This window comes from Chiloscyllium punctatum, chromosome 31, assembly GCF_047496795.1.
Source record: "Chiloscyllium punctatum isolate Juve2018m chromosome 31, sChiPun1.3, whole genome shotgun sequence".
Lineage (NCBI taxonomy): Eukaryota > Metazoa > Chordata > Chondrichthyes > Orectolobiformes > Hemiscylliidae > Chiloscyllium > Chiloscyllium punctatum.
In genome coordinates, this window is record NC_092769.1 from 79,164,998 (window position 1) to 79,178,513 (window position 13,516).

Here is a 13,516-nt window from a genome sequence, read left to right on the forward strand (position 1 = left end):
AGGAACTGGTGCAGGAAGCAAGGATTTAAATTCTTGGATCACTGGGATATGTTTTGCAGTAATTATAAAATATACAAGAGGGATGGGCTGCACCTTCATAGGTGGGGGAAACCAGCATTTTGGCTGGCAGGTTGGCCACTGCAATACAGGAGTGTTTAAACTAAGAAGTTGGGGGGGAGGAATCTGGATTTCTAGGAAGTTAAAGGGAAAATGAGAATAAAAGAAGTTAAGAAAGACAACAGAATCAATGGAGCAGAAAACTCAAGGGATCATACAGTATGGTCAAGTGAAATAGGGAATGATAGGAAGGGTGAGGGGAGTAACAAATTAAATTCATATTATATATGAATGCACGAAGCATAAGAAATAAGGTGGATGAGCTTGAGGCTCAGTTGGAAATCGGCAGGTACGATGTTGTGGGGATAAGTGAGATGTGGCCTCAAGTGGACAGGGCCTGGGAAATGAATATTCAAGACTTAACGTGCTATCGAAAGGACAGACTAACAGGCAGAGGGAAGTGGCGTGGCCCTGTTGGTGAGGAATGATATTCAGTCCCTTGCGAGGGAAGGGGACATAAAATCAGGAGATGTAGAGTCAGTATGGAGAGAGCTGAGAAATTCTAAAAGCAGAAAGACCCTAATGGGAGCTAGGTACAGGACCCCAAACAGTAGTCTGCATGTAGGGTGTAAGTTGAATAAGGAGTTGAAATTGGCCTGTCGCAAAGGTATTACTACAGTTGTTATGGGGGATTTCAACATACAGGTAGACTGGGAGAATCAGGATGGTACTGGTCCCCAAGAAAAGGAGTTTGTGGAGTGCCTTCAAGATGGATTCTGAGAATAGATTGTACTGGAGCCTACCAGGGAGAAAGCAATTCTGGATCTGGAGTTGTGCAATGAACTGGATTTGATCAGGGACCTTGAAGTAAAGGAGCCATGAGGAGGTCGTGACCATAATATGAGAATCGGGAGGGTCAGTGTTGCAGTTGAACAAAGGGAACTATGGAGCTATGAGGGAGGAGCTGGCCAAAGTTCATTGGTTCAATACCCTAGAAGAGATGGCAGTGGAACAACAATGGCAGGTATTTCTGGATATTATGCAGAAGGTACAGGATCAGTTCATTCCAAAGAGGAAGAAAGATCCTAAGGGGAGGCAGGGGTGGCCGTGGCTGACGAGGCAAGTTAAGGACCATATAAAGACAAAAGGGAAAAAGTATAACATAGCAAAGGTGAGAGGGAAATCGGAGGACTGGGAAGCTTTTAAAGAACAGAGTATAACTAAAAAGGAAATACGCGGAGAAAAAATGAGGTACAAAGGCAAACTGGCCAAAAATATGAAGGAGGATTGTAAAAGCTTTTTTACGTACGTGAAAAGAAAAACAATGGTTAAGACTAAAATTGGGCTCTTGAAGACAGAAACAGGTGAATTTATTATGGGGAACAAGGAAACAGCAGAAGAGTTGAATAGGTACTTTGGATCTGTCTTCACAAGCAATCTCAGGCAGGAAATGGTGTTGGATTGACTGTTAGGTCTGAACTCTCCGGGACCTGATGGTCTGCATCCCAGGGTACTTAAGGAGGTGGCTCTAGAAATCATGGACGCATTGGTAATCATTTTTCAATGTTCTACCAATTCAGGATCAGTTCCTGCGGATTGGAGGATGGCTAATATTGTCCCACTTTTCAAGAAGGGAGGGAGAGAGAAAACGGAATTACAGACCAGTTAGCCTGACGTCAGTGGAGGGAAAGATGTTGGAGTCAATTATAACAGGTGAAATTACGTCTCATTTGGATAGCAGTAACAGGATAGGCCAGAGTCAGCATGGTTTTATCAAGGGGAAATCATGCTTGACTAATCTTCTGGAATTTTTTGAGGATGTAATCATGAAGATGGACAAGGGAGAGCCAGTGGATGTAGTGTACCTGGACTTTCAGAAAGCCTTTGATAAAGTTCCACATAGGAGATTGGTGGGGCACATGGTAGTGGGGGCAAAATACTGACTTGAATTGAAAATTGGCTGGCTGACAGGAAGCAAAGAGTAGTGATAAACGGGTCCCATTCAGAATGGCAGGCAGTGACCAGTGAGGTACCACAAAGTTCGATGCTGGGACAGCAGCTGTTAACAATATACATCAATGATATAGATGAAGGTATTAAAGTAATATTAGCAAATTTGCTGATGACATAAAGCTGGGTGGCAGGATGAATGTAAGAAGAATGTTATGAGAATACAGGGTGACTTGGACAGGCTAGGTGAGTGGACAGATGCATGGTAAATGCAGTTTAATGTGGATAAATGTGCAGTTATCCACTTTGGTGGCAAGAACAGGAAGGTGGATTACTATCTAAATGGAGTCAAGTTAGGTAAAGGGGCAGTACAACGAGATCTAGGTGTTCTTGTGCATCAGTCAATGAAAGCAAGCATGCAGGTACAGCAGGCAGTGAAGAAAGCTAATAGCATGTTGGCCTTCATAACAAAAGGAATTGAGTATACAAGCAAAGAGGTCCTTCTACAGCTGTAAAGGGTCCTGGTGAGACTACATCTGGAGTATTGTGTGTAGTCTTGGTCTCCAAATTTGAGGAAGGACATTCTGGCTATTGAGAGAGTAGAGAATAGGTTCATGAGGTCAATTCCCAGAATGGCAGGACTATCATATTTTGAAAGATTGAAACGACTGGGCTTGCATATACTTGAGTTTAGAAGGATGAGAGGGGATCTGATTGAGATGTATAAGATTATTAAAGGATTAGACACTCTGAGGGCAGGAAGCATTTTTCCGCTGATGGGTGAGTCCAGAACTAGAGAACACAGTTTAAAAATAAGGGGTCGGCCATTTAAAACAGAGTTGAGGAGAAACTTCTTCACCCAGAGAGTGGTGGACATATGGAATGTTCTGCCCCAGAAGGCAGTGGAGGCCAAGTCTCTGGATACTTTCAAGAAAGAGATGGATAGAGCTCTTAAGGATAAGCGTTATGGGGATAAGGCAGGAGCAGGATACTGATTGTGGATGATCAGCCATGATCAGAATGAATGGTGGTGCTGGCTCGAAGGGCCGTAATGGCCTACCCCTGCACCTATTGTCTATTACTTGCAGGTTAAAATCCTCCAAATGATCACTGTGCTTTTCTGACAAGTTCCAAATTTCTTCCTGAATACATTGCCGTGTGATTACTTTGTTGGAGGATCTGTATACAATCCTACAAGTGCCTTTCGTCAGTCAGTATTTCATCTTTAAGCAAGCTGGCTCGACACCCACTTCCTGAACTTAGCTCATTCCTCCCGGTTGTGCTTATTAGCATAACCACCCCTCCAAAGTATCTTAGCTTGATGAGATGTTCTGAGATGTTGTGGTTGCTTGTTAGCTTCCAGTGCCACATGACTATGAGATTCCTGAGGTACTTTCAATACCTCTGCAGTGCCAGCACCTTCCCCAGTTTCTCCTCATGCCTCCCTCAGCAACAATCCATCCCCTTTATCTCTCCAATGAGGTGCCATTCCTGAGGAGATGCAGCCCTACCAACCGTGGGACCAGGGCAGAATTGCTGGGATAAGAGAAGGCAGTTCAGGCACTGTGCTCTTGGAGACGGAGGAGCTGGAATCTAAACAAAGTCTGCATTGGCTTCTGAAGAGAAATCGAAGAGGGGCACTGGACAATTCACCTTGAGTTTTGCCATCTTGCTGGAGTGAGAGTTTGACTGTACCACAAGGATAAAACCAAGACAACTTCAGAGTCATAAAATGGAGGAGACCATTCTACCCATCATGCTCAGGCTGGTTCTTTGGTGGGGTCTACCTGGTTCATCCTACTGCTCCTGTTGCTTTTAGCCACAGCCCTGGCAATTTCTCCATCCACTTATCAAACCAGGTCTCCCACAGGGACTGGGTGAGCAGAAAGTGGGGGTGGGTGGCTGATTGTTGTATACAGCTTTCAGGACACCAGGTGATCACCAAAGAGGGGTCCCCAAGTGGAGAACGGGAGGAGAGGAAAAACAGATGAACTCTTTACCTGCGGACAAATTTGGAGGTGAACTTGCTGAAGATGCTGCCCGATGCCCCTCTCCGTGCTTGGCTGTTGCCATGAGACAGAGTGGGTGAGGCAGGGGGGCCATTGAACGCAGTGTTCTGTTGATCACGGAATTGTCGAAGTTGTCCCCCATCAATGGTGCGACGGCTAGCAACACCCCTTGGAAAGTTACTGGGCTCAGTGGCAGCGCTAATGTTGTGTGCAGACGGCGAGGTGACAGGGATCCGCTGGGGAGCCGTGCTGTGGAGGGAACAGAAAGAAGCCAAAAAATATGAACAAATACCCTGCAAACACAACAGTAAAACAGCACTACACTTCTGAACAATAAACCCAAACTACACACTGGGTACTACAGTCAGCTTTCACAAGGGAGGGTCAAGGCCGAGGGAGCGCCACACAGTCAGAGAATCATCATAGGGGAAGAGCCACACTGTCAGAGGGTCAGTGCTGAATCATCAGTGGCGTTGTATCACACTAATCTATTCCAGCGGATGCTTAAGGTCTCCACAGCAGAACAAGTGGCCGGGGAGCTGCATGGGTTCTCCCTGATCTACCAGGGCCAATATTTCTGAATATGAGCAACCTACAACAACACCTTCCTTACTTCACCATTGCTCTGGGATCTGACTATGGACAAAGTGGCTTTTGTGGCTCCACTCTTGAATCAAATCATAATGCACCTAAAGCATTCAGGTATCTTTGTAGAAGAGCTAACTCCAATGGGGGTATCCTTGTATACACGAGTGGCCTCAGCTCACAGTTTGAGCCAGTGATTTGTGAAGCTCACACTCGGTAAGTGAAATCGCTCCCATTCTCAGGGAACCTGCCTGCTCCAGGACTGACAGGGAATATTAATTGTGGTTGCTTCCCCTCTGCAGTGAGTGCTTTGCAGTACATGCACGTTTTTTCAGTGAAAAACAACAGGATTCCCCCAGGATAATGCTTGCATTCAGAAATGTGGAGTGGGCTTCCCCTTGACAGCTTCAGACTGTCCTCTCCATTGGCTGTATTGCACAGTCTGCCTCAGGCTTGATATCCCCCCGCTAGTTCTTAGCTTTTGGTGCCTGGGAATCTGAGTGGCACAGCCAAGACAGGGGAAACAAAAGCTCAATATTCAGAGTCAGGCAGTCCTGCAGTGCAAGTGAAAGACAGGAGAGCTCCTGGGATGGAAGTTGCTGTGAAAAACTGCAGTCCCAGGTACACAGCAACTCAAGATCACAGCAGACCAGCAAGTTTTATAACTGGATAAAAGACCGCTTGCAGAAAGCTAACCTTGGACGCTGAGCGTCGTTGTTTGTTGCTGTGTTTTTGGATGGGTGAACAGAGGTGGACATGGATTTTGTGTGCCGTGTTCTTGCTGAGGTGACAGACATGGAAGATACTCTGGAGCTTGGCACTGACGAACTGGAAGATAAAAAATATAATTAGCAAAGTTCTGCTTATCCTACTTCACAGATTATACACACATAAACCCCTTCATCCCACCTCATCCTCTGCATCCACCACTCTCTCATCCTGTGTCTCCTTTCCATACAACCCACCTACACCCGAGGGCCGGGTTGGGGGGCAGTTGATTGGTGAGCGGGAGTCAGGGGGTCAGCCAGCGGAGCCGGGGGTGAAGCCCTGTGCATAGTGAAGGACTCCAGTAATATCCTGTCCAACCCTCAGCCTCCCACCCAGGATGCACCTCATGACTGACCCCGATCTTGTTACCCCTTCTCATCCCCTCAACCCATGCCCAACGTGTAACTGCCCCCTCACCCAGCACTCCCCCATTCCCCCTCCCAGCAGCGCATAATTACCTCCCCCTTACCTTTTCCTCTCATTTGCCTGAGCACCAAACCCTAGCCCCCTCACCCTCTGACTCTCTGCCCTGCCCCAGGCTTTCCTGATGCTGTTATTTTGCTCACATAGCTATGGTGGGGAGATGTGGGGATATAGTTCCTTTATGGTGTCTTGTTGAGTGTGGAGTTTGGAGTTCCTATATTAAGTCTCATCATTGAGTGTAGGATTCCTAAACTATGTCACTAGACAGTGTTAGCTCTTTACTCTGATATCTGACGAGAACTTGCAGTTCATCACTTGACTGGTGAAGTTTAAGTGGAGATGAAGAGGCTGACAGGCAGCAGAAAGAGTGGCAACAGTCTGGACTGTACCCATGCAGACCATTCTCTATCACTGATTGATATGAGTGGGTTATCGAATGAGGAACAGTCAGACAGATTGGGTTTGTTTCCACTGGAGTTTAGGAGAACGTGGGGCGTCCTGATTGAAGTGCATAAGATCCTGAATGGTCTTGACAAGGTGGACATGGAAAAGATGTTTCCTCATGTGGCACAGTCCAGAATTAAGGGGCACCGGTATAAAATTAGGATTTTTCTCCTTCGGACGGAAATGAGGAGAAGTATTTTCTCCAAGTGTTGCATATTTTTGGAATCTTGGCCTCAGGTGGTCTGAGAGACAGGGCATTGAATATATTTTAGACAGAGTTAGATAGAGTTTTCTTATGCAGGAGTATTAGAGTTATTGGGGAAGATGGGAGTATGGAATCCAAATTATAAACAGATCAGCCATGATCTTATTGAATGGTGGAGCAAACTTGAGGGCCTGAATGGGCTATTTCTGCTCTGATTTCAAATGTTGATAGAATCCAACTACATCCTGACTGTGGCCTTGTACAGGTCCAGGATGCCCAGTAAGGGATCGAGCAGGCACAGTGAACGTAGTCTGCAATCATGCAGACATGCCTACAGTCTGCAGTATAGATGCTGCACACAATGACACAATGGTCTGATTCAGAGCAGTTACCTGTCTTTGCCGTTCTGCACGTTGCCTTGTTGACCTGTGCCAGCTCGATCTGCCATCGGGGAGTTCCTGTCACGGCTCACGCTGCTGGTCAGTGCGTTGTTCTGTAACAATGGGACAGGTGGGGTTCAGAGCAGAGACAAAAAAACAACATTCACTTAAGAACAGGAGAGTGAGGCAGAGTGACGTTCATGAGGCTGGTGACATATTATCCCTGCAGCTGAATGATACTGTAGCCCAACTCACCATGGAGGATGGTGTGGTTGCCTTTTTCCTGTCTGAACCAGTGTGTGGACTGGCTGGTACCTTCACATTGCTGTTGGAGCGCCGTGAACTGTCCTTGTCCTCATCCTGGTGTTTGGAGTCAGTGCTGTTGGCCTGGTTCCTCTTGGAGTAGGAATTACTGCTGGGGTTGATGGGACCAGCTGCAGAAGTGATCAGAAAGAGTCACAGGGTGAATGACAGAGGGTGGGGAATTTCAACTGACAGCAGTAAGTATTCAAGACAGAACTGTCCCCCAGATTTCAGCACAAAAACTGTTCAAGGGACTGAATAATCACCACCCTCAGCCCTTCCTGCTATCCATTCCCAGAGACTGAGGGTCGAAAATCCACCAGTACTTTATAAATTCAGCAACTGACTACATCGAACCTGCAACACATCATCAACCTGGATACAGCACAGGGTTAGAATACAAAGGAAAGCTCCCGCTACACTGTCCCACCCATTGAACACTCCAAAGGACAGGGACAGCATGGGGTTTGATAGACAGTAAAGTTGCCTTTGTATGAGGCAGTAAAACGCTGAAACAAGTATCACTAAAGCTTAGATCTGAGTCTCTGCCACAATCAGTGTATTATAGTCATTGAGTACAGCATTCAAATAGTGAATATATACAATCTAATCTTTCCCAATGAATCATTAGCACAGAAACCCAGCTCTTCCTGGGCAGTGAGAAACTATCTGAAAATACCTTGTTCACTGATCCGACGTGGTCTCTGACTGGATGAGACACTTCGCTGTACCTTGCTGGAGGGAGATTGTGCGTTGCTGTTGGCGTGGTCAGTACGTGGCTTCATACACAGGTTACTGGTGGACAGCGAATCTGTATCCAACTGTGCACAAAACAAACAATCCCAATCTCAGAAACTCAGCACATCAACTGGCCACATCATACCACCAATAACCGGACTCAGGCATTAACCACAGACTACCACAGGACAACCAGGCTGAAGGTGTGGCACAACCAGGCTGACACAAACAGTTCGATGTAACCAGGCGTTTAGTGGTTTCTGGTAAAAGCTGTGTGGTTTGAGAGGGGAGGTAGGGACAGTAAATGAGGGAGAAGGCAGTGGTTCAGGAACACCTTCTGTCACAGTTGGGAAACATGAATGTGACAAACTTAAGGGAGAATGCAATGGGAATCTGGCATCAGCTCCTGTCAATGAATTCTTAACTCTCAGTTACCTCAGAGGTCTTCCAGCCCAGTAGCAGATACGTTGCCATGACTTCGTTATACTTCTGGTTCACCAAAGAGTCAGTGATCTCATCCCGAGTGTATCCCATGTTTACCATGAGCTCTGCAGCAAAGGGTATACACTGTTAAAGCAAACAAGGACTGCCAAGTTCCGAGATTAGAGGAATGGCTACTGAGAAAAAGACTGACCTGTTCTCCGGGGATCCTTGTAGTCTGGCTCAGGGTCTGTGTACGGTTTCAGTTCATCGTCTTCATAACCAACATTCATCCAGCGATCTTTCATTATTTGCTGGTGAAGATAATAATTACAGTCAGTCTCAAAGGAACTCCGATTTCTGCATTGCCTTCCAGCACCCGAGGGCCTCCCAAACGCCTTTGGCCAATCAGATTTTACCTTGGATAGACACCTGGGCAATGGAGAAATCGCAGCAGCCAACACCACAGCAAGATCCACATTTCTGTGCCGCTAATTCTGCACTGTGTTTGCAAAGGCGCAAAGACCTCTCGTTCTTGGGATGCACCAAATGAAAAGAGGCAAGATAATTAGACTGGGAGATAACCACCCTCTCTGCCCACCAGGCAGTAGACCTGACTGAGAACAGTACTTCAGGAGGATGAATGTCAAGCACAGCCTCAACCTGGCTGACTGAAGCAAGTACACTGATGTGTCTGTACAGACTACACTTGGCTGCACTGTGGGAGCAGCACTGTAATTTAAACCCTACACAAAGACTGTACACTGACGTCTCTCTCTAACTCACCTCTAAGCTACCTCGTTTAGCTGGATTTAATACCAGGAATTTCTTCAGGAGGTTTTCACAGTCTGTGGACATGTAAAAGGGGATTCGATACTTGCCTCGCAGCACTCTCTCTCGGAGTTCCTGACGGAAAGATAGAAAAAAGTATTTAAGTTAAAAAGAAGCAGATTTCACCCTAGTCAGACTCAAAGGTTGGGGGAGGAGCAGGGGGACAGCAAAGGGGCCAGGAGACACAGGGTTGTGGGCATGAGAGGCTCAGGGGGAGAGGGTCAATAGAGGGAGGGAGGGGGTGAGGAATAAGCAGAGAATCCTTTGCCTCTACCCTTGACCAACACCAATAAATTAGATCAGGCCCATTGTGGCTTCTAGGATCTCGTGAGGTAAAAGATAGCGGGTCCACAAACACTTGCTCCACTTTGATGCACCATGTGTGAAGCATTAAGAAGGTACTAGATTGACAAGAACCTCTGTTCAAACTTGCCCCAATCTAGTAATCCAGGCTCAGCCATTATAATCACACAAAAAGGAATAGATCAATAGTCACATGCCCTTCCCCACCCAGCAAATGCCCATACAGTGGGAGACACACAGAGAACCAGCACCTTATATACACACCCCTCCCCACCTCAGGCTGTGACCTCCTTCTGCAACAAACAAGTATTAACTGGAAAGTAAAAAGATATTACAGATTGTTACAAGAGGAGCTTCAGTCTCCCACAGATACCAGCAGGCCCTGATTCTGGATGAGGGCAGTCATTGGTCCACCCTAATACACACCAGTAGAGAGACCCTACGCTTTTCCACTGCAGGCCTCAGCTGTTTCCAAAACTGTCATAGGGCCTAGCATATAGACTCAGCAGGAACATCCAGAAGGTCATAGGGTTAATACCTGACGTGTAAAATCTTGCAGGGCAGTGGGCAAGATAGCCCAAGAAATGGAATGACACTTTCAACTCATCCCATATGACCAGAAGAACATGAGGCACTGAAGGAGCTACAATGAGAATAATGTTGGAACTGAGAGGGTTTTAAATATCAGGAAAGATAACAGAACAGACTGGGCTCTACCCTCTTGGATAAACAGGAGGCTGAGAGGTGACCCGATACACATGTTAAAAATGAAGGGGCCCCAGTTTCTCCGGTCTGAAATTCTCCATCCCTAAAGCAGGATTCTGGACAAACCTCTCTTACAGCTGTCCCACGATTCCTGACATTGTTCCTAAAGCATGCAGTTCAGAAATAGATACACTACCACTGTTGAGACCTGACCCAGTTATTCACTACAGTTCGGTATCACTCCACTGATTCTGTAGCCTAAACCTCCAAAAATGCAGCCAATGATCCCATGTGACCCTTTTATATAAAGGCAGAGTATCCAAGTACCTTCAAGTTCTGTCCATCAAAGGGCAGTGAACCACTCACAAGTGTGTACAGGATCACTCCCAGACTCCAAACGTCCACCTCTGGTCCATCATATTTCTTCCCCTGGAAGAGCTCAGGAGCTGCGTACGGTGGACTCCCACAGAATGTGTCTAATTTATTCCCCAGTGTGAATTCATTACTGAAGCCAAAGTCTGCTATTTTTATGTGCATATCTCCATCTAACAGCAAGTTCTCGGCCTGAATGGGAAGGACACAAATAAAAATTAACTGAATATTACAGAAACAGAAAATGGAGCAGATTAAATTATTTGATCACACAAAAGGAGTGTGACAATAGTGAGACAGAGTGACAGCAAGAGCAGTCACCAGTAACACTAAACTCCAACCTGTTTCTAAACACAGAGCAATCAGCCTGTAACAATCATCCTCCAGTCAGGTCAGTTCGTCAAAACAATTTGAAGTCTGATTCATTTGCTTATTTTCAGTTCAGTGCAGTGAGGAGGTTGTGACATAAGTCACTTATTTGTATCAGGAACAAAAGGACACCAATCAGCTTTCAGCATTATGGAGATTTCCATTACCCTGGCCAAAGTGCTCCCTGCCATCTTGCTTCATAGATCTGGCTCATGTTGTAAGATTATTCACATGCTGTGGATTCTGCCATTCACCAGAGGAAATGGTTTCTCTCAACTGAACCCGTTAATCATCTTATCAATTTTGATCAGGTTCCCACACCTGGAAAATGAGCATGGTCTGCGTAATCTCTTTCAGCAGGATTGTTCTGGTAGTGGTAGTAGCCCTACCTCTATGCAAGAAGGCCTGGGTCCAGTCCTGCAGCCTGAGATAAGGCGAGTAATCCATAAGAAGGGGGCAGAGAGACCACAGTGCCTGGAGGAACCAGCAAGGTTCAAATACACCTCAGGGTTACAGCTGCTCTTAGTTATGCTGTTCATGTTAACTCACTCACAAGAGATGGATGCCACTGGCTAGGCCAGCATTCATTGCCTACCCCGAGCTGCCATTGAGGTGGTAGTGAGCTGCCTTTTTGAAATGCTGTATTTCATGTGCTGCTGCAGGGAATCCCACAATACCTTTAGGGAGGGAGTCATAGGATTTTGACCTAATGACACTGAAAGAATAATGATACATTTGAAGTGGGGATAATGAGCAGCTTGGCAGGGAACTTACAGGGGGTGGTATTCTCATGTATTTGCTGTCCTTGTCCTTCCAGATGGAAGTGATTCTGGATTTGGAAGGAGCCTTGGTGAATTTCTACAGTGCCTCCTGTAAATGGTACACACTGCTGTCACTGAGCATCAGTGGTGGAGGGAGTGGATATTTGTGGATGTGGTGCCAATCAAGCAGGCTGCGAGCGTGTGCACTACTAAATGGATTGCATCAACTCACCCACATATCAAGCAATGCATGCCAAGTACAATTCACTCGTCAGAGGAGTCAATAATGTGAAGCACAATATTCAGGATAAGTATAATCACAGAACAACTAGCAAATAAGCAATGAACCAGCATAGTCATCACGTATCACAATGGAAGCTAATAGGAGGAGAAACAGTCACAGTGGTCCTTACCTTTAGGTCCCTATGAACAATGCACTTCTGGTGACAGTACTGCACAGCAGATACTATCTACAAAACACAAGCAGGAGAAACAGTGAGACATCTGGTTAACATCTAGGGTCTTAATCAACTCAGCAAACCAGACTATAGCTAGTCCAGGATTAATTTCAATATCAGTGACTTCACCAATATCCCAATGAGCAGGATCATGATTGGAACAATCAAGAATCTCGACAGAAATCACAAACAATGATACTTGTGAATGACAGAGGACAAGATATTGTGGTGAAAAATTCACCAGATACCAGTGAGGCCAGGGGCTGCAAATGCACAGTGACAGTACAGGCAGGCAAGTTAAATAGGAAATGTCAACATGGCAGCTTAACATGCACATTGTAGATAAAAGAATGTAATTCCAGGTTGTGAGGTTTTGTGAACATCTTAGCTTTTGAATATAGAACAATACAGTAATGTCTGCTGTTAGCAGATTCCAAATGTTGTAGCAACCCTCTACACCATGCAGGAGGACCCATGCCTCACCTCTGTCCTGTGCTCAGCTCAATGAGAACCAGTTGAGCCCCTCAGTATTCATTGGGTGGGCACAGCGGAGAAGGTCAGGGATCCACAGCTAGAGGTCCAGCTCCCACTTAGCAACACCACCTCGTCCTCTGCCTCCCCTCCTCCATACCACTGCCACCAACACCCCCCCACCAAAATAATATCAGGCAAAAGTCAACACATAACATCTAGGTTGGTAAAGGGGTCTGGGGGAGGAGACAGTGGGGATGGGCTCCGGCTGAAAATGGTGTGGGAAAGGACGGAGATGTGGGAAAATGTGGAATGAACGGGGGAGGGAGGGAGGGAGGGAGGAAGGGAAGAAAGGAGAAAGGGAAGGTGGTGAGGGAGGTAAGGAGAGGACGAGGAGGTAGGAATCAGAGAAGGGCCAGTCAGAGGTGGCAGGGTTCGGGGAAGGGTGGAGGATGAATTTGAACTGTGGCTGATGAAGGACGGAGAGAGATAAGGGAAGGAAGAAATGGAGTGGAGAGGTTGTTGGCGAGCACTGACCTGTCTGAATTTCGCTCTTGCTTCCTTTTCTTTCATTCTTCCATGTGCAACTAAATAATCAAAGACTTCCCCTGCAGGAGCACACAAACACTGCTTAGCAAGCTGCAACCAAATTGTTCAGCAACTTAGCCCATAGAACGCAATGTGAGCAATGAGCTGCGGCCATCATTTAATACTAAAATAATACCAGGCAAAAGTCAATCCCCATCCCTTCAGAGACCTGGAGGCTGAAGTACAACAAAGAACTATTGACCCAAAGAATAGATGTTGGGCGGAAAGACCATGTGAAATTCTGTAACTCATTAACAACCACGACACATGAGGTTTCTTCAGCACAATCGTCTGCCACCTATCCACCAAACTGTTCAAGTCTTTATGAAGTGTTACAGCAGGATTAAGCCCTTTGCCCCCAGTTCTTCACTATTTC

General features: G+C 46.3%; 1 protein-coding gene across 6 annotated transcripts in view; it reads right to left on the bottom strand.

Moving 5' to 3' along the window:
• Positions 1-13,516, bottom strand: part of mark2b (MAP/microtubule affinity-regulating kinase 2b) — a 206,176-nt gene that overhangs the window by 41,204 nt on the left and 151,456 nt on the right. For all 6 annotated transcript variants that reach the window (XM_072551202.1, XM_072551206.1, XM_072551203.1 and 3 more), the window contains 11 exons: positions 13,090-13,160; positions 12,037-12,093; positions 10,449-10,685; positions 9,069-9,188; positions 8,497-8,596; positions 8,298-8,410; positions 7,804-7,945; positions 7,077-7,255; positions 6,834-6,934; positions 5,298-5,429; positions 4,008-4,265 (listed from right to left, as the gene is read on the bottom strand). In XM_072551202.1, the coding sequence (XP_072407303.1) occupies positions 4,008-4,265; positions 5,298-5,429; positions 6,834-6,934; positions 7,077-7,255; positions 7,804-7,945; positions 8,298-8,410; positions 8,497-8,596; positions 9,069-9,188; positions 10,449-10,685; positions 12,037-12,093; positions 13,090-13,160 (1,510 nt within the window). The remainder of the gene's footprint in view (positions 1-4,007; positions 4,266-5,297; positions 5,430-6,833; positions 6,935-7,076; positions 7,256-7,803; positions 7,946-8,297; positions 8,411-8,496; positions 8,597-9,068; positions 9,189-10,448; positions 10,686-12,036; positions 12,094-13,089; positions 13,161-13,516) is intronic.